The 22,252-nt window shown below is 40.1% G+C and overlaps 1 protein-coding gene across 1 annotated transcript; it reads left to right on the forward strand.

Moving 5' to 3' along the window:
• Positions 1-478: 478 nt before the first annotated feature.
• Positions 479-19,651, forward strand: LOC128863543 (uncharacterized; the record flags this gene model as incomplete). The annotated part of the gene is made up of 4 exons (XM_054102759.1): positions 479-2,236; positions 2,412-2,775; positions 2,837-3,017; positions 6,470-19,651. Coding segments are annotated over 4 exons (3,120 nt in total), but the record flags the coding sequence as incomplete, so codon positions are not given.
• Positions 19,652-22,252: the final 2,601 nt, after the last annotated feature.

Below are 22,252 nucleotides of genomic sequence, written 5' to 3' on the forward strand. Positions count from 1 at the left end.
GATATATTGTGTTAAGATGTTTTACTAAAGTATTAGACACACTCGAGACCAAATAAGGAAAACTTGATTACAAACAGCAGCGCTTAGAGATAAAACTGCAGATGGCCCAATATTCTTTTATACTTGCCAGACTTCATTCTTATCGTTTTTGCGTTCCACGGAAGTCAAATTTAATTAAACGCGGCATAATTCATAAGCCGATTGCGCTCATGTGAACGCCACTGCGTATACGTGTTTGGCAATGTTTATGAGGTTACTTAGTCGAAAGTAACTTTGATTACAAGGCGCCATATTTTCCACTTGAACTAATTAAGCTATTTTTATTTTCTTCATTGCAGTTACGTTCATCGCTCAATTGATATCACAGCGAAAGAGAAACGCAAACGAGCAAAAAACCAAAACAAACTAAAAAAAGGAAAACCAAGTTACCAAAAGCATAAAATAAAACGTTAATAATCCACACCAAGCATTTTAATCAGTAACAACGCCTCCATATAAACACATACCCATCCGTCACCACACCATCACATTGGATTACGCGCAGCTTTACTTTCGTCCAGAGCCAACTAGTGGCCCCATACCGCAGCAGTATCAACAGTACCAGAAGTACCAACAGTACCAGAAGTATCAACATCAACCGTACCAGCAAAAGTATCAACAGTATCAGCAGTTGCCACAGCATTACAACTACTACAACTACAACTACAATCATAATTATCATAACACCAGTTCACGTTCCACACCGACCCATTCGCCCGCACCCTCATACACACATCTTCACCAACACTCACATCATCAACAGCATCATCTACAACAGCAAGAGCTACTCATCCAACAACATCAACTACAGCAGTTACAACAACAACAGCAACAACAACATCAGCAGCAACAACATCCGTGCAATTATTATTCAACGCCGCCGCCACCAACCAATACCAGTTCGAACCACCACACACCGAGTCATCACAGTTCGACGTACAGCGCTTACGGTTCGTACGGTTCTTACGGCGGCGCATACCTTGGCACCAGTGGCAGCGATAGTGGCGTAGGTGGTCTCACACCAATCGGACGTAACTATCGTCGGTACCACTCGAGTGGCAGTGGTGGCAGCGGCAGTATTAGCGGTAGCATTGGCAGCAATTTCCTCACTGCCGGCTCCCATAGCGCAAATTACGGGCGCACCTCACCAGCACTGTCGATTCACGCACGCCCCTTGCTCGCATCCACATCGACTGCGGCCAGCAGTACTGGTGGTTGTGGCAGTACATACGGTTTGGGACTTGGCCTGGGACTTGGCCTCGATCTCGATACCAGTGACTACGAATACGAACGAGCGTCGCTACACTCTGGCGCTTACGCTTACAAACCGTCGTCTTCGCGACGTGGCAGCAGCCTTGCTGCCGACTACTTGTTGGACGTTGCAGCACATTGCAGCGTACCATCGCCGGCACTCAAACCTGAGCCGGATACCGATCTTGAGCTCGACCTCGATCTTGATCTCGATCTCGACGTGGGCGTCGGCGTCGGTGTTGACGTTAGCGACGTTGACGACGCTAGCGACATTGGCCTCGACATTGGTTTGGGCCTTAACGTCGAGGATATCGAAGATCTTGATATCCCGGTACCAGAACCGGAACCCGAACCCGAAGCGGACGTGCACGACGAACTTGTTCGCGCGCTTGAACTCGAACTCGATTTTGGACTTGATTTTAACACCAACACTAACCTCAACTTCAATCTCGATAGCGCAGATTTCATCGGACTCGACGACGTCGACATTGACGCAGAGGAAGAGCCAATACTCTCGCCAGTGCTCAATAGATCTTTGCGTCCATTCTCCTATCCGGCGCTTACTATCACTGCACCAGAGAATAGTATCGCAAGCGAATCACCAATACCAGCGGCGACGCCGCCACCGACACCGACGGATTTTCTCTATCCGCAGTTGTCCATACAAAGCAACAAGACGTCACCACAACATCAGCAGCACCAGCAGCAACACCAGCAACAACAACACCAACAGCAACAGCAACAGACGCAACACTACTACCACCAACAACAAAGAACGACGCGTTTACCGCAACACGACGACAGTTGCGAGGAATTCAACAACATCACTGACGATCCGACGTCGTGCATCGGCCAAAAAAGAATGATGGTTAGCCGATTGTGGAATAGTTGTTTCCCCAAATTCACGCCGGAGCACGTGCACCGGCACAACTTCTACTTATGCCAGGTAAACTATACTCCAAAAAGCAAAATAAGACACACTTCCCAACGTTGCAACGTTTAAAACTTTAATTTTTAGCAGACTTCTTGTGCTCTTAGTAACCCCCCGATCACTGTTTGAATTCCTCTTTTCTGCATTTTCCAATCAATATTTTCGTCTCGTTTTGTTTTCATGCATTTAGTGGCAACGCAACACCCAAGTGCGCATTGTCTATCTCTTTTATCGCTGGATAACGGCAATTACCTGCCTGGCCGCGCTCGTTTGCTCACTACTCGATATCGGGCGCTCCGAAGAACACTTCGAAAACCACTATGCGAAATGGTGGATCTACCTGACACACTGGGGTCTGCTCTTCTGCACAGTGCAGGCATGGCTGGCGGCGTGGATTGTGACGCAGGGCATGATGGTGGAGCGTGAAGATTTTGAGGTTGTGCGACAGGCGAGGAAGAGCCGTCTTCATCACATATACTGGGTGCTGTACACGTGTGCCACTGTGTATTCGTTCATCATAACGATGTGTTATTGGTTTTTGGTGCACGATCCAGGTACCGCCGTTGAATTGTCTATGACTAATTTGCGATATGGAATTTGATTTTTTCATTTCAGAAATTCACAAAATAGACGCTTTAAATATAATGGTGCATGTGTTCAATTCGGTGATTATGCTCATCGATTTAGCTATTGTCGGACATCCGATCAAATTGAGTCATGTCTACTTTACGACTGGCATCGGTTTGGCGTATGGCATTTTTACCGGTATTTATTTCTTAGCTGGCGGCACAGATAGGTAAGTGCGGCATATTTTATATGAATTTTCGAGGTGACACAATGCACACATTGCACATTTTGAACACCCGTTTTACACATCACACGGTAGTATGAATTTTATTTTATTTTTGATTTGAAAATATACCCAAAGCCACAGTTTTACATAGGAATAAATCCAAGTTTCGGCTCTAGTAACAATCCGTTGCGTAAATTCGTCCGTATTTTAGTTACACATTCGCACATTCGACGCATTGTTGCTTCTGAAATGGTGTGGGCAGCATCGACGCAAATATTAGGCTCGCCTTAGACCCGCCAAAATGATCGAGTAGGATGTTCAAAACGGTTATCAATTAAATTACATATATTTTCGCGACTTTCTTTTCTTCTTCCCCCAAACCAACATTCTCCAGAAGAAATTTTTTTGTAAAGGGTGTTCAATTTAGAGGCTTCCGATTTCAAAACAACGAAAATTCAATTTGACTGGGCTATCTTCATTATTCTTGTGTTGAGCCATTCATTTTTTAAAGATATGTGTACCGCAACTGCGCCGTAATTCGGTCATCCGTAAACACTAATTTCGAATGACTCACTGGAGGACTTTGGTCGGCATCTCGCGAATAACTTTAGTAATATTGCTTTCCAATGACTCAATCGAAGCTGGTTTATCCACAAAGCATTAAGATTTTACATATCCCCACAAATAAAAGTCCAAAAATGTGATATCACACGACCTTGGTAGCTAATCCACTGGTCCGAGACGAGAGTTAAATTGCTGACCGAAACGACAACGCAGTAAATCCATTATCCATTGTTTCACGGGCTCTATGGCTAGTAGTGCCGTCTTGTTATAACCAAATATTGTGCAGATTACGTCGTTTAACATGACGCGATATCATCCGCCATTCACTGTTGCATAGGTCGCAGCCTCGTCTTTGAAAAAATATCGGCCGATGGTTCCTCCAGCCTCTAGGCCGCACCACGCAGTTGTTTTCAATGAATGTAATAGGTGTTCTTGAATGACTTCGGGCTACTTATTAGTCCAAATACGGCAATTTTGCTTATTAACGTAGCCGATAATCCAAAAATAAGCCTCATCGTTGAGCCTCATCCAAAAATGCGGATCTGCGACGAATTTTTCAGGAATCTAACGACTGAAATTGTGACGCTTTGGCAGATCGGTCGGCTTCAAATCTGGGACTAGCTATGTTTTATATGCTTTCAAGCCAAGATCTTTGGGTAAGAACGTCCAAGTTGTGCCATAAGATAAGCCAAGTTCGAGTCTTCGACAAAACTCTCATTTACAGCCGCAATATTCTCTTCACTTCGGGCTGTACGTCGTCCAATCGGTCGAGTATCATCCAATAATATAAAATTATTCTCAATTTTTCCGATGGTTTGCCGAATAGTGCGCCCGGTAGGACGGTTATGTACACCATAAGTTGACCCGAGCGCGCGATGAACACTTTTCACATAGCATCGGAAAGGTTGTTGAGACGTAATCTTTCAACTTTCCATGATGAAATGTCAATGAATACTGAAAAAATTATGTATTTAGTTGGACGGTAGTTACGCGAGATCTGTCAAGGAACCCTTATTGGAAAAACGACCTCAAAGAAGTTGTGTTTATTTTTTCGTTTTTTTTTTACCTAAAAGATTTTAGAGAATAATACCTTAGAGCTTGGAGATTCAGAGCGTTTAAGTGGAAAATTTTTCGAAACATTTCTGCTTTAAATTTTGGTGTATCCGCTCTTAGTTCGATGCGTACCGTACCGAAAAATTTAGTGAAGTTTTTCTCGGTGTTTTTTGGAAATTAGCCAGACTTATAGTTTGAAGACTCGATTGGATGGAAATTATAGCTGCAAATTCTAAATGGAAGTAGGAGTAGATTTTTCTTTATGGAAGTAGGAATAGATTTCTTGATTTGATTCATAAAAAGTTGCTATTTTCTATACAACTTTAAAAAAACTATTTATTTTTCAGAATTTGTACTTATTTCATTGTACCGCTGTAGAAGGCACACAAAATTTGTTTATTTTTCCCATCACTACAGTGTCCTAACCCCTTAGTACTTACCCCAATACTAATTCCCGTGAGCCCAACTCATTGTGGGATTGTGGGTCGTTGCTTGTGTGGCACGTAGCGCCGTCTTGTTGAAAATAAACGTTGTCCAGATCAATACCATCCAATTCTGACCATAAAAAATCGTTAATCATCTCTGGATAGCGCAATCTATTCACCGTAACTGTTGCTCCAGTTTCATTTTCGAGAAATTAAGGTCAAATGACTCCGCCGGACCATAAACCGCAAGAAACAGGCACACGTTGAGGATAGAGAGGCTTTTCAACAGTAACTCTGAGACCCAGATCCGACAATTTTGCTTGTTGACGAAGCCACAGAGGATGAAATGGGCCTCATCACTCAAGATGATTTTCGACGGAATTTCGGATCATTTTCATGCATTTCAACGACCCAATTAGCAAAGACACGTCGTTGTTATTGATGATCAGCCGACTTGAGTTCTTGTGTTAACTGGACTTTATAAGCCTTAAGACACAAGTCTTTATGCGAAATACGGTGTAATGACGTTTGTGTGACGTTAAATACCTAATTCCAAGGAACGACGAGGAATGGACAAGCCTGGGTTTTCTTCAACACTTTCGGCTACAACAGCAATATTTCCAATTTTCGGCTGTTCTTGAGCGACGTACACGGGTTTTATTCTTTACATCACTAACTTGTCCCAACAGCTCGAATTGGTTCACCAATTTCTGTATTGCGGTGGGAGGTCCGACAAGGTGCTTCACGATGACCGAAAAATGTTGGAGTTTTACGAACCGTCTCTGCCAAATTTTCACAATTTTTATAGCGAATTTTAATAATTTCAATGCGTTGTTTAAGCGTATATCGTTCCAGTTTTATTATTGGCGTAGTTTCTACTTGCCAATTATCAAAAAATGACAGCTTCAAAAGTGGCATCTACCGAAATACCTGGCTATTCAAAATAACACCTGTTATTGGAAACCCCTTTACATTTTTTAGATATTTGGGATTTAGTTGAAAAATAATTTTTTTTAACTACATCTGTTTCAGCGGTTTGAAATATCCAAATTTAGTAGAAACGTTTTCATTTGTTCATTGAAAGTTGTTTGTTTTTTTGATTTCTCATCGGCATTTCTCATAAAACTTATTTTATTGTTAGTTATTATTTTTCATTCATTATATTTTATTTCTAATTTGTCCTTTATTTAATTTATTATTTGTAGCAGATTTATTACTGCGTCATATCTTATCCTGCACACCGCTTTTTACAATAGTTCTGTTTTCCACATCGGCATGAAACCACGCACAGTTTAATTTTGAAATCACCCATTCACAAATCAAGAACCGTTGTTTGCATGCGCATAGTATTCGTGAGCACCATTGCAAATACTTGATTCCTTACTCACCAGCGCCACTAATTCTTGTTTGCAGAAAAAACAATGTCTACATCTATCCCATGTTGGATTGGACCAAACCGGGCAAGGCTATCATCGTCACTGTGTGTGCCGTCATTTCCGTCTTTGTGGTGCACTTCTGTTGCTATCTCCTGTATCGCACGCGCGTCTGGCTATTTACAAAACTTTGCATACGCGGCGCGCACAACCGAGATGGCGAAATGGGCGAAGGTCTGCATGATGAGGCGGCGGCGCGTCTAGGCGGTGGCACCTCCCAAGAGTACTCACACCAGCAACAGTATCCGATTCTTCATTCGGAACAGCCGCGCACCAGCCATCACCATCATCAGCACACACAAAATCAGCAGCAGCCACAACAACAACACCAGTCTGGCGGAAATGTGCAAACTGTAGACATAATGAGCGGAGGAGGAGGAGGAGGAGGAGGAGGAGGAGGAAGAGGTGGTGGTGGCGGTGGATTAGGCACCGCCACACAACATACCACACCGCCTTACTATCCGCAATACTCCGGCTATCAGCAGCAACCTGTGGTGGCGGGCGTCAATGTTGGTGTACTCAGCGCTGGCGGCTACTATCAATCGGAAAATAACAACAAAAATAAACAACAGCAACAACGCCAGCTAGAGCAACAGCAACACCAACAACAACAACAACAGCAGCAACACCAGCAGCAGCAACACCAGCAGCCGCAACAGCAACAGCCACAACAACAGCAAAAACATTCCTCATCAGCGACTGCCGCATCCGGTTTAAGTCGCACCGTGGCGCATTTAGATGCGGCACAGCGTGAGCAATTCCTAAATCCAAACAAGATTGTGGAATATAAAATGTAAAGGCGTTGTACCCGGCACCGATATACGTTCCACTTGTCCATGAAATTCTTGGAGAAACACTGTGCGCAATGTCAGGAGGCCAAGCGACGCGCCGAAGAGGAAGCTCATGCCAAAGCGGAAGCGCAAGCAGCAGCCAAAGCTGCAGCCGAAGCAGCGGAAATCGCAGCGGCCGCAGCGCTGGCAGCAGCCGCCAAAGTCAAGTCGGAATGCGCAAAATGTTGCTGAGCGCGAACTGCCAGTTGCAAGATGTAGTTGTAGATCGTGGCAGATTAGTCAATTTTACTGCCTGCTGCCCGTTTGGTCAGTCTTGAAATGCTGGCTGGCGTTACAGTGTGAGTTTTATTGTGAGCGCACGTTGTTGTTGTTTAGGTTAATTTTTAGGATTAGACAGTGGTCAGTGGTCAGTGGCTCCGTTGTAATGGTGTCGGGTATAGGCGTGATGGAGACAGGGAATATGGCACAAGCGATTGGAGGCGCTAAAAATGTATGTGAACAAAAAGTTGAAAAGGAAAATGCAAAAAATGGAAAATTTTATATGAATATAAATGCGGTATGGGGCCTAGGGTGGGGTTGAATAATTTTTATAATCAAAAAAAAAAAGCGTACAAGTTAGCGTTAGTGAAGCAGAGTTGTTATGAATAGATGAGGGAGAGCAGATTTTTAGAGACTTAGTGTTAATGTGTTCCTTTAGATATTTGGTACGTTGGTAAAAAAAAACGTATTTTAATTCTCGTTATAAGTTAAGTGAGAAAATGGTAGCAATACGCTTCTAAACTTTACACATTTATTGATTATTTTACTACTCCTTTTGGTGAAGCCACTCCGTTTTCTAGATATAACGCAAACAATTTTGAATGACCATTGAGTTCAAGCCCGCTAGACATTCAGGAAGAACATTTTTTTTAAGATAATGCAAAGGCGTAAAATATTTCAGCCAGAGCAGGCCGCTAGCTCCCGATCACTAGCAGAAGCTGGCTGCAACAAAACTGATTAGCTAATCTTTCCTGGTTGAATTGAAACCGATTGAAGGTGAAGTTTGCATCAGTTTGAAAGTACAGGAGCGCCTACGTTGTGCTCAGCGGTTTCCGACTATAGGTCAATGCTCTTTCGTAGCATATCATCTGCATGTCTTCCTAGATCCATACGCCAGCTGCTCAGCAGCGCGTACAGGTTTATCGTGGTGATGAATCATTCATCTTCAAAGATGATCGTTCTTGGTGGTACCATTGGCAATTATTCCAAATGTTTTGTTGATAGGGAGCGTAAATAACATCGAACTAAAAAAAATTAACTGATATTTTCTCCAAACATTGTTCACGACTTAACAAGCCATCAAGTGATAGATGAAGATAGAGTACGATAGCAGCTCTACTAACAGCATTCGACTTGAAAATTGAGATTTGAGAAGTTGAGCCAAGAAGCAATGCGAGATTTGGTAACCCCTAAAACACTCAGGCTAAAAGCCCATTGTATTTAACGCTCTGGAAAGTGAAAGAGTTGATAGTCAAGGAGGAAAGAAGAGAAGTAACAGATCGAAAAAGATAGGATAGAATAGAGAAATAGAGGTAGTAAGACATGTGAGAATTTTCTTGCTACTTTGGTGCATCTGAAAACATCCTCCAGTTTGAGAGAACGAGTTTCAATCGTTCTAATGTTATCGGAACCCAAAATTCGTAGACTTGCTCTAACAAATAAAGGTCATACACAGAAAAAATGCTCAGTGCTATCCGGCTCCTCATCGGGAACTTCAATTTTTGAACGCCGCATTGTCCTGGACCCCATATTAGTACAAGCTTGTAGCGTCTTGCAACAGAATTAAGCTTCTTCTTACCTTCTTGAACAATCTTTGAGGCTTACTCTGCGTTCCCCGGAGCCATTAGTGCAGCCTGATTTCCTCTAAAGACTCCAATCTGTTGTCTCGCTCCATCTCTTCTCCTTTATCAATTATTCTCCTACTTTCAGAATGGCGAAAATGGTCAGCACTTGAATGGGATCAGAGTTGGTAAAGGGTTACAAGAAAGCTCAAGGTGGAATGATTTTCGCGGAAGCTTCCTTTCTTTCGTATTTATTCAGTATTTATTCATACTAAAAGCACTAAAAAACTTAGGAAAGTAAGAGATTAAAAATAAGAGTTAACCGTTTTAGCAATTTCATATTTCGCTATAGAAAAATCAAGTGATTTAGAACTCGAGATCTTATTTCATTCACTAAGCGCACGTGCAATGTGGTTAAATATTAACCACACCCACCACCAAAACCTACACGAAGGGCAGTTCCCAAGAACTGGTCAGAGCGAACTCTGACTGCTCCTCATCCCCGTGGTACCGAGATTAAGTCTTCGGTCAGACCTTGTACCCGAAGACACTACCAGTTGAGCTTCCACACTGCTCGTGGCAACCCTAGATTTTAGTCGCCTTTTACGACATAGCATATTTTACCTCTGGCAAATTCTTATCCCTGACCCGCTGGGGGAAAAATGAGAATACATTTCTCCAAACTTCTGAGGTCTTAAGGCTTATAGAGGCCAGCGAGGTTTAAGAAGGCGTAGACTCAGAAAAATTCAAAGATCGCAAAGCAAGACCTTCCGAACACACTCGATACGATTAATAGAATTACTGCTACAGAGATTGTTGTAGATTAGGAACGGTGACTGATTGGCGCTTGTGCTAACCGCTTTATGCTGCTGATGAACTTCATGAGATTTTTGGTATCAAGACCTACTATATCAGCAGACGTAGGAAAGAAGTGAAAACCAAGATGCCTAAATCTTAGTCCCGCAAGCAGCTAACGCAAAAAAGACTTGAAGTAATTCCAAGTCTCACCGCATGTGTATCTCACGGATAGTAGTGACCTGTGAGAACACCCGCAAAGTTTGAGAGTCGAGATTTTGTCATTCTCAGAAGATCCCTCGAACGCCTCAGATCCACAAGGGGTCGGAAATTTTTGTACTTGCCCAGCGCTCGCTGAGTTGACGCGAGTACCATCGTTTCACGAGTAGAGCGCAGATTGTCAAGGGGATGCCAGTCCTCTCCTTCGCGGGGAAACTACCTCACAAATTTCTTGTCTGGCCAGCTCATACGCTTCGCAGTTTCCCCGCAATATCGCTATGACCAGGTACTCAGATGAGTCTTATGTCAAAAAATTCGGATGCGGTCGAAAGTGAAACCAGGCATTCCCTGAACAGTTTCGAATGCAGCCTAATTGCCGCTTGGCTATCGGAGTAAATATTTACTTTCTTAACAGTTATTACGCAAGTGAGTAACCAATTAGCTGCTTTGTTTGTTTGTTAACAGTAATAGAAGCCCCGCCAGCTAAAGGTAGGCCCAGGAAACATGCTGTTTCGACGGGTTGGGTCCAGAGGGAGAGGGGTGTTAGATGAGTCGGTTTTAGAGGGCATGTGAAAAGGTGGTTAGTGTCGTGCGGGGTGCCTTCACTTGCCGGACATATGTTTGGTATGTCGGGGTCGATGCTGGATAAGTAGGAGTTTAACCTGCTACAGTATCAAGAACGTAAAGTTGCCAGTGTTACACGTGTCTCACGGGGAAGCTGGAGCTCTTCATCTGCTATAGGTGATGGTTGGACTCCGATTACGGCATTCACAGGACGGGAGCTTAAGAAGGTGGTGACGGTCTCCCGGTGAATGTCGTTTATTGACTGTCTAAACACTGTCTAGTCCAGTAAATTTCTGTCAATTTTGTTCTGGATTTCGTTGGCGCAGTTTAAGAGGTGTCTCCTAACGTGCCCGGGAGGCGGCTCAGGCTCAAGCAGGTGTCTGCAGGGGTGTAACCTGCGGTAACATCCTAGCAGGAAGTGCTTGCTGAGCAGTTTGTTATGCTCCATAACTGGGAGCATTTCTGCCTCGTTGAACATTGAAGATGTTGAACGGGGGACATCAGGAGGCAACCGGTCGCTGTCCGAATGGCAGTATTTTGGCATGTCTGTAGCTTTATTCACTGCGTGTTACTAGTTCCAGGCGACCAGACAGGCGCAGCATAGTTCAGAACCCGCCGACCAATTGCCTTAAAAGTCATTAGCAACAGTTCTTTGTCTTTGCCCCAAGTGCTGCCGGCAAGCGATTTGAGGACCTTGTTGCGATTTTGAACTTTAGTGGCAATTGCGGTTATGTGCGCTGAGAAGGAGAGCACCCAAGGTCGAAGGTTACACCCAAAATTTTGGGGTTGTTTACAGTCGAAATTGGTGTGTCGTCGACTTTTACCTTAAGGGACAGTTTTACCTCCTTTGTCCAGGTGGTAAAGAGGGTCGCCGTGGACTTAGTGGGGGAAAGTTGGAGATTCCTCGCAGTGAAAAAGCGTAAAGGGTCGGTGAGGTAGTTGTGCACTTTGGAACACAGGCCATCGATGTCACTAGCCCTGTCTAGCGAACAGCAATTAGCTGCTTCTTTGATTGCGGCTACCTCTGCTGGAAACACTGCAGTGATCCGGAGTCTGATGGCGAGCTCTTCGCAGAAGACATCTTCGCCAACAGTAGAAACTGTTGATTGCCCATTCTAATTTGTGGAGATTTAAAATGTTTTAATGGTATCCAAATATTTAGTTTTCATTTTTTTATATTGCGAGCTCAAGGCGCCCGAACAGTAAAACAAGAAATCTAATTATTGACAGTCTTCTTTAATAACTCTGGCTGGTCTGATAAACAAAAAATAACAATAAAATTGTATACCAATTTCTCACTTAGTTTGTAAAAGTAATATATTTTTCTAATATTTTACTATTAATGCATGTAGATCAGTGTTTGACTATAAGCGAAGACTAAATGTTTAGTGAATTTCTTCTGGAATTTCAAATTTATTGATTGTCAACGTCATACTAAGTTCAATGATGTTAACCCAATGTCAGCGTCAATAGTAATACTTATCGAGTATACTGTATTATATTGCAAAAATGTATGATAGTTTATTTTTAAATACTTATTACTTTAATGGATTCTTGCATTTATTAAAAGTTGATTTCAGTTTAATTGAGTGCATTTCCCAATCTGCGAGTACAATACATATACAAGTAAAGTCTATAAAGTATATCAAGTTAGTTGTGGATAGTGTATATCGGTGCAGGAACCTTATGCATATACAAAATGAAAACAATAAAAAATATGTACTAAGTATGTATGAAACTAGTGTGAGTAGAAAACGTAGAACGTAGAAAGGCCTTTAAAATTCAAAAGATGTAAATTTGTTAGCGCTTGAATGTATATTTAGGAATAGCGGGAAACCCACAGTTACATTAAAAACAAATAAAAATTAAATAAAAAACTAAAAATCAAATATAAAAATAAAATATTAAAAATAAAATATAAAAATAAAAAATAAAATATTTATAAAAAATAAATAACAAACATTGTCTAACAGCCACACAAGTAAAACAAGGAAAGCCAAATGGAAATAAATTACTTAGAAATAAAAAATAATTATTGAAACCTATAATTTATATGTAAAGGCATGTGAACATAAAGATGAAAAATATACAGTATTATACAAAGACATGCATAATCTAATCCCGAAATTTTCGGGACGTGGGATTCCGGCATGTGAACATAAAAGCGAAAAAATTGTATGTAATATAGTATTACACAAAGGCATGCATATGTATTCAGATATGTACATATGTATTAGGGATGTCACTTTGCGGGACTGGTAAAATACCGAAATTTTCGGGACGCGGGATTCCGGCATGTGAGCCAAACGATGAAAAAATGTACAATATTATGCAAAGCTATGCATATTTGCTTAGATATGTATGTATTAGGGATGCCACTTTGCGGGATTAGTAAAATACCGAAATTTTCGGGACGCGGAATTCCGGCATGTGAGCCAAACGATGAAAAAATGTACAATATTATGCAAAGCCATACATATTTGCTTAGATATGTATGTATTAGGGATGCCACTTTGCCAGATTTTTCTAATCCCGAAATTTTCGGGAGCCAAAAACCAAAAAATGAAAAAACACACTATACAGTATTTCACAAAGGCATGCATATATGCTTACATACTAGTTATGTTTGTATTAGGGATGTCACTTTGCGGGATTAGTAAAACACCGAAATTTTCGGGACGCGGGATTCCGGCATGTGAACAAAAAGATGATAAAATGTACAGTATTATGCAAAGCTATGCATATTTGCTTAGATATGCATGTATTAGCGATGCCACTTTGCGGATTTTTGCTAGTCCCGAAATTTTCGAGACCCCAGATCCCAGCATGTGAACCAAAATATGAAAATACAAACTATACAGTATTACACAAAGACAAGCATGCTATGTCAGTTTTCGGGATTTTACTAACCCCGAAATTTCGGGGCAAGGGATTTCGAAATTTCGGTATCCCGGTATTGACATCCCTACCTTCGTATGCATGCATGCTCATGGGAAGCTGAAAAGCCAATTTATTTTTTACTTGGCTTATAGAATATCTTTCCTTCGCATACACCAGAGCACACCAAGCCTATGCAGGTGTGTATGTGTGTAAATCTAAACAAAAGGAAATTAATTAAAAACAATTAAAATATTAAACTAAACAAACATCAATTATTATACATATGAATTGTATATGTATGTGTAGAGCAAACCCCAATATGCTTAGCATGTAAATTGCAATGTCAAAACAATAATGAAAACATAGAATTTATAATCAAAAATAATTTGAAAAAAAAAATATTATATTAAATTTAATTTAGGTACATGCTAATGTTAAAAAATATGCAAAAATAATGAAAAAAATGCATACGTATTAGCAAGTCACGCCAAAAAATTATAATGTGTCAGCAATGTGGTAGTGATTAGTTTTGTAAGTAAAAAATTAAAAAACAAAAAAATTAAAAAAATATTAATTATATGCATATACTTATAAAATCGACGTATATATATATATATTATATATTTACACTGCATATTCAAAGTGTTTTCAAATATTAAAATATAAATATTAAGCTAAAGAGCAGCAGCTGTGTGAAAAAAGAAAATTAAATAATAATCGACGATATTAAAAAATCTGCAATGGAATCGCTCATTCAAACACAAAAAAAATATACAAAAAATAAAAAATAAAATATAAAATTGAAACAAGTAAATAAAACCCTTAAGATACAAAAAATAATATATAAAAAATAAAACACAAAAAACAGAATTTAAAAAACAAAAGCCCCTTAAGGTTAAACAAAAATATCATTTGTATAGCAATTAGTAAGATATAAGAAAAAAAAATAGACATATACATAAACACATATATTCCAAATTATCTGTAAGTACAGCTGAAAACAGTTTAAATTAAATAAATAAAAAATAAAAAACAAAAAAACAATAGCATACAGTATGTGAAAAAAATAGAGCAACATACTTAAAAGGAAACCAATTTACCAATACATACATACATATAAGGCAAAAGCAATATTTGTAAAACTCGTCAAGAACATGTGTTAAATATGTATCACTAGCGCAGACACTGTTCGCAGATAGATCAAAAGAAATGCAAGTACAGTTAGCAACAAAACATGTCAAAATAAACACACTCACACACACACAGAGCAGTGCAAAAAAAATTTTTAAAATTATTTGAAAAAATATGAAATTTATAATCAAGCGAAAACGAAAACTTGAATATGGCAGTACACTGATAATATTCGCATATGAACCACAATTTCATTAAGCCCTCAACAAGTCATACTACATATAAAATTTACCTCGCATGCCCAAAGTGTAAGAAGAGTTTTACACCTACTTAAGTGGTTAGCCTGAGAAGTAAATACATAGTTCCAGTTGGTTTCGGTTAACGTTTGCAGATGAAAGTTTGCGATGAAAGTCCTGAAAGCAGAAATTTTGGTATATTTTAGGGGCTACTAAAAAATGTATCACCTCACCAAGAGATGTATGCACTCTCCAAGAAACCTTTTCCGTGTGAATCGTAAAGTGGCAATGAATTAAACCCAGATTCTTTGACAGGAGTATTCCCATGAAACCGGAATTTTTTAATCAGTCTACGTTAATTATAACGAAATTATGGAAAAGAAACGACTGGCGCGCTTTGTTAAATTCGGCCAAAATCGCGAAAGCGGTTATCGGGTCAATCAAGAAGAAGAATTTTAGAAAATATATCATGCAAAATAAAACCGGACCATAACCAAGGTAAAAAATTTTTTGTCTCTTAAGTCAATGCTTCAATTTTCGCAACTTTATAAGAAATGCAGTGCAGCTTAAAAGTGCTGAAATCAAGTACTAAACAGACAGAGTGCAAGGTAGTGAAAAATCAGTTTAAAAAATAAAAAAAAGGATAGGATGTCAAGTACTGTCAAGTTGTCATAGAGCATTTCCTACATCATTTCCTCGACCATTCAGCGCCTCTATTCCTCATTCCCTTGACACGCTTTGCCCGATAAGGTGCTGAATTGGTTATTCCACTCAAAAAAAAAGTGCGTGTAGCGTAGTACACATAACAGAAGTGACAAGGCAGACAAAGAAAAAGGGAGAGACTCGAGAGAGAATGAGAGTGAGAGAGAGGGAGAGAGAAATAATATATATTTAAATAAACTCACAACATTTGCAGAGAATACAAATAGACAAATTTACTAAAAACGGAGAAGAGTCGACCGGTGTAGGTAAACGCCGGACACAAACCGTGGCAGCAACGCGCACTACTCCGAGCGTTTATCACCCGCACAAACCAGCGATTCTAGGACCGCAGCAACGGCACAAATTACCGCAAGGCAATACCAATAAATCCGACGCCGGAATGGGTTGCACTTTAAAGTACTCACAAGTACTAGCCAGGAAACGGAAATAAGCGCCAAAAAGTAGGCACAAAGAAAACTCCAAAAAATTGGGACCAAAAATGCCCCAAAAAGTAGGCACCAAGGAAATATAACGCCAAGTAGGCACCAAAAATATATTTCCTATACGTTTGCACCAACAAACAAGCGCTAAAACGTAGGCAGTGTTATTTCTCACTAGAAATTAGCAACCACAAGGAAAAACTCAGGAAAAATAGCCTAAAGTTTATCTAAGATATATATAAGGTACAGCTCTCTCTCTCCCTTTCCTCTACGTTACATCTTTTTTCTCTCTCGCGAAACGAAAATATCCAAAACGTTACATGGCCTTGAAATATTACTCTCCATTCTCGCTCGTCCATCGACGCCTAAGAAGTTTCACTTCAAAAATCACTCTGTGTTGCTTCAAAAATTCAAATCCAAATCGAAAATTCAGATTCAAATTCATTTATATTATATGAATCCCAATTTTATATGTAGAGCACTAGTTTTTTTTTTTTTGTAATTTGCGAAATTAATGCATTTCGTGAGATACTGATGATCACTCAAAGCATATTTTTTCTAAGTTTCATATGTTTACAGGGAATACTCTGATAAAATTTCCTTACCAATTTATATTGCATCCTCCGGCCGACAGATCCAGGCGGCGTGCCAACAGACGGCTGCACAAACTGCCGAACAACAGTGCCCCACTTACTTTTTGTCAGCGAGGAGGTTCAGGTGGCCATAAACAAAGCAAAAGCTTCCAAAGTCATTGAGCCTGACAGACTTAACATGGTGATGCTGAAAAACCTGGAGCTCTATTAGGAGTATAATTTCTGACAAGGGTATTAATCGTATCTATGGTCACTTTCATAATTCCTAACAAGTGGAAAACAGGGAGGAACTGAAAACATGCGAAACTCGCCAACCAAGGGCAGTCTTATCGCCCTCCTACTCCCTCACCTGACCCTAGCCACAAATCAGCATGGATTCTGAAGAGTGTACAGCACCACCACAGCACTCACCGCCATAAATATCCAAATTTACCACGGGCTTAACCAAAACGACCCCTGCGATAGGGTTGACCTAGTAGCGCTGGACTTGAAGAAGGCTTTCGATACAGTCAGCTACTCCGCGCTTCTAGATGATACAGTCAATTCTCCCGCTAGGGCTAAATAGATAGTCCACGAACTATTTGAGTGGACGGAACTCGTCAGTCATCTTTCGAAACCAAAACTAAAAGCAGAGGAGGATAAAGCAAGGTGTTCCGCAGGGTGATATCCTTTCACCCTTGCATTTCAACTTCTGCATATCGAAGCTCTCCCAGCCACCAGAGTGAGCCTCCCTGGTCTCCTACGCTAACGATTGCTCGATAAGAGCGTCGGGCAATGACATCGATGGCTTGTATTCCAAAGTGATCGAGCCTTTCTCGCTTTTTCACTGCGAGGAATCTCCAACTTTAATCCAATAAATCTACGGCGACCATATCACAACCTGGACGAAGATAAATAGAAGATATATGAAAGAAAGGCTTACTTGTATAAGGAATAAGACACTTGTTCTACTTGACAGTATTAAGTAAATTGTAATAGCGGCGATGGACCTCATACAATTATATAATTGGTGCGTGCATACCTAAATCCTTTGTTGGAAGTATGGCCGAGCTCCTCCTCTAATTTATGTTGGCATTTTAGTGTTGTTCCTCTACAGTTTTCTGCAACCGCTAAGGGCACATGTTTTTTTGAGGAACTTTTTCATGGTAGAAATGCATTTTGAGTTTAGCCTTTGCCTGCCAAGGATGTTTGTTTTCTTGATTAGTGCGATAACCGCTTTCGCAATTTTGGCCAAGTTTAACAAAGCGCGCCAGTGGTTTCTTTCTCGTGCTAACTGACGTCATTTGGACACACCAAATAAAGCCAAGTCCTTCTCCACCTGATCTTGCCAACGCAGAGGAGGCCCTTCTCTTCTTCTGCTACCACCAGCTGGTACCACACTGAACACTATCAGAGCCGGAGCGTTTGTATCCATTCGAATGACATGGCCCAGCCAACGAAACCGCTGAATCTTTATTCTCTGCATTATGTCTATGCCGTCTTAAAGCTCATACAGCTCATTCATCCATCACCTGCGCTATTCGCTGTCGCCAACGTGCAAAGATCCAAACATCTTCCGCAGAACCTTTCTCTCAAGCACTCCAAGGGACTCCTCAGCGGATGTTGCCCTCGTCCAAGCTTCTGTGCCCTACCATAGGGCGGTCATGATGAGAACCTTATAAAGTGTTAATTTTGTTCGTCGAGAGGGGTTTTTATTACCCAATTGTCTACATAGTCCAAAGCAGTACTTGTTGGCAAGAGAGCTCCTGCAGTGGATTTCAAGGCTAACATTGTTATCGGTGTTTATGCTGGTTTTTAGATAAACGAAGTTTCTTACTCTTACTTTGGGATTCGTCTTGATGTATTTCTAATCTTGAGTTAACTATAATGTCAGACTTATCGAAGTGGTGGAGTAAATCCAGTAGCACTTCTTCACGAAACTCCAATTTGTATGTCAAGGCGGACAGTTTATTAGGTCTTATTCCCTCAATGGTTGCCACACCTTTTTTATCGCAGAATATTTAAAATGTTTCAAAAATTCGCTCTCATTCGATCTTTTCCAAAGTAACAATAAATACCAACTCTCGGAGAGTAGCTTTCAAAAAAGTGTTGAAATTCAGCCAAGCATCTTCACAAGACGGGTTGAGTTTTTGTTGAGTTGTCTGTAGAATTCGCGATATTAGCATGTCTTGACTGGTCAGCAAATTGAAATGGAAACTGGAAAGTGATAACGAAAAATGAAGGATTCGTATCTTATTGGGAAATACATTCTCAGTGGATTTATATTATACCTTCTATTGTTATCGCCCAAAAACTTGCATCAGGGAGCTTTTGAGATATTCGGGTGTACATTACCGAAACGACCGGGATTTATATCCCGCTAAGCACTCTCACTTAACATTACCTCCCCAGCATTCCTCACAAATAATGGGGTAGTGTTTTATTTCACTACAACAACAATGAGTGCTATTTGAATGAGAGTCTCTAACAAGGCATGAGCTCGGGTAACTTCGATACTGTAATTTAGCGGTTATTTTGACTTCATCAATTGTTTCCCCAACATTTCACACCTATTTTATTTAGCTTTTAAAATTTGAATAATATATAAAAAAAATGTATTGCACACGCAAAAAAATGTGTTCATTCATTTTAAGTAGAATTATCAAAACTGCTTATTTGAAATTTTCGAAAAACACGAAACTAAACTTTTTTCTTTGCACACAACCTACTTTTATAAAAAGTATAATAATTCAAAATCTAAGCGAAATTAAATTAAATAACTTAAATATTAATAATAAAGTATTTCACATCCCTATAGTCAGTGCACCTTGAAGTTATTCAATACAACTAAAGAAAATAAGGGAAGTTCAAAACTTAGAAACAAAAAGCATTTTAATTAACAGTTACAGTTAGTAAAAAAAATGATGAAAATTTCAATAAATGCAAAATACAAAACAAATTTGATTTTATGGTTTTAAATAATCCAAAAGTGGGTAAATATTAACAAAAAATAAAAATTATATTGTATAAAAAATAAAACTATGCATAGACTGATTACAAGTTTACACAGAAAATAATTAAAACAAAAATAATAAAAAAATCAGTAAAGAAATGCGCGTAAAGCAAATAATTCAGAACTGAATAACTAATTATAAATTAATAATTTTATAAATTAAAAATATCACCAATAAGTAAATTTAAAAGATAATCCAAATAGAAAAAATTAAATTCTTTAAAAATTCAAAGAGGAAAATCGCGCCAATCATATTGCATAATTTTTTTTTTGTATCCATTTATCATGATCTTATAATGTCTGAATAATTTTCAAAAGCACTGTAAACAATTTAGACTAATTTCAACACTTTAAACAGTTAGAAAAATACGTTGACCGCAATCTGCCGCAATGTAACGGTATTCATGCTACGAATTCGAATTCAGTTGCTTAGTGCCAGTTTTACAGAGAAAGTTTAACTGCGGTGAGTTTTTAAACTACGCTGCTGCATGGCAACATTTTTAGAGAAACAGGTCGGGGGTGTAGTCGCTCGGTTAACTGCAAAAAGGTTTACCATCGACCCATCACTTGAATAAAACTCGGATAATAAATTTCACCACACAAGAGACACACCCCAGTGTTGTTAGAGGAACGTACCGTTGGTGCGTATTGAAAAAAATGCCGAAGGTGTGGCCAATATCAGACCGTTAACCGCCCCTCAGCTAATCTGAAAGTATCAGCTGATTGGCTGATGTAATCGGGCGTTGTGCCCACAGTTTTTTTAGGAAGAAACTGCGATTGTGTTGGTGATATACGAAAAAATCAGCACAGTTCACGCTTATGTTGCTTCATTGTCGGCTGAACAACGACTGATTAGACGAGTGTGTGAATACGTGTGAAATAAGCCGAGTCTCCGGTCAAGAATGATAGATTTACAAGCTATGGTGAAAAAGAAAATTGTGAGGGGAACTTGGGCTGCCACGCCACTTGGGGACTCGACAGCCAAATTCTGCACAATTATTTCACTCACTCGTCCAATAAGTCCTTGTTCAGACGGCAACGAAGTGACATTGGTTCATTTTTTTCGTATATCAACAACACAAGCTCGGTTTTTTTGTAAACACATCTCAAGTGACGTCAGCCCACCTGCTGATTCTGTCAAATTCGCTCAGAGCCGAATAAAAGCTCACCTTTGAAATGTTTTCACTTTGTCTCCGGTGACGTGGCAGCCAAAGTTACTTGGTTAATTTCGTGTTTCACCATGGCAGAAGGCCAAACCTGGTAGTCAATCAATTCTATTGCAAAGCTCTCGTTAACGGAAGCAATTGGAAATAATTTCGAGGCCGCAAAATATTCTCGCGCACCTCAAGAAAGGCTGAAACGATATTTCACCTTCAATGGCTAATTTCATACACCATGCTACCGGCAGAAAAACTTTGGTGAATTTGATATGTGGAAACTACCCAACTATGAGTAGCGATATCAGGTGTAGAACATCTGGAATTGCAATATTAGAATTTCTATGCGATTAACCGCTAGAGAAAGGTAGGAGGTCTGCCTATCAACTGGAATAGGTGGTACTGTCTCATACATTCATAGCTTGCAATTGAAAACAGGAATAGGGAGAGCCAATCTCAAGGTCAAGGACAACCTCAAAATGGCTAAAAGGCTGGCTTCTCGGACATTGTAATATTGGAGACAATGACATCTATTGAGATAGCCAAGCCCGTTTCGGAAAGGTAAATTAGCAAGTTAGGTACACTTAGATGCAACTCTGGAATCTAGATAAATTTTCAAGTACTTCTAAACCTAATAAAACCTAATACTCGTAGATGTCCGAAGAACGATTTAATTGTAAGATGACAAGATCCTTATGATCAGATAGGTAAATGAACTGGTTGAAGTACCACTCTGGCATTCTCAAAGTACCACTAAAGCGCCGTTTTGATACCATTATCAGGCTTCCAACAGGCAGATATCTAAAGCCAGCAAGAGCTGTTGATGTAATGGAGAAGATTGATAGGATTTAGGTTCGTACACTGCCCAAGGCTTTTGAAGAAAGGAGCACCAAGTGATTTTAATCATTTAGCTGCCAACCCTGGATATTTACAGAGAAAAGCCTCAATAGCCTCTTTCTCTTAAAGGTCACCACAGTTTCTGCAATAGGTGTTTAATTGTAAACCTAGCTTTTCCACGTGTGCCGATCGTGCAATGTCCGGTAAACACAGCTATGAGTGTTGAAATTGAATGGTGCGGAGTCCCCAGGACTTTTTCAGTCATCGGTCTACTGTCGGGCGGCAAAGGATTTTCGAAATAGCGCATGAAGAAAGGCAGTTCCATCTTTTCTGCGCTTTCCTGAGAAATAATTTGCGCAATTCCCCTTTAACAACAAATAAGGGGATGCCAATGACCGGGTAGGAGGTCATCGTTATGATCAGAGTTAGGCAAGAAACTACTGAATACCCTTTGAATCTGAATCAGGTGGTAGTAAGAGTTGCTACCTGGATCCTCACCAATGCAGTTGGTACCTCTTTTTGCAGAAATTGTGAATATGGAAAAGAAGAGAATTGGATGTTGTTCTTTTGTGTCGGTGTTCGTGGCTGCAGTTTGAGCAACTCTTT

The sequence above is a fragment of the Anastrepha ludens genome, chromosome 5, assembly GCF_028408465.1.
Source record: "Anastrepha ludens isolate Willacy chromosome 5, idAnaLude1.1, whole genome shotgun sequence".
NCBI classification, from domain to species: Eukaryota; Metazoa; Arthropoda; class Insecta; order Diptera; family Tephritidae; genus Anastrepha; species Anastrepha ludens.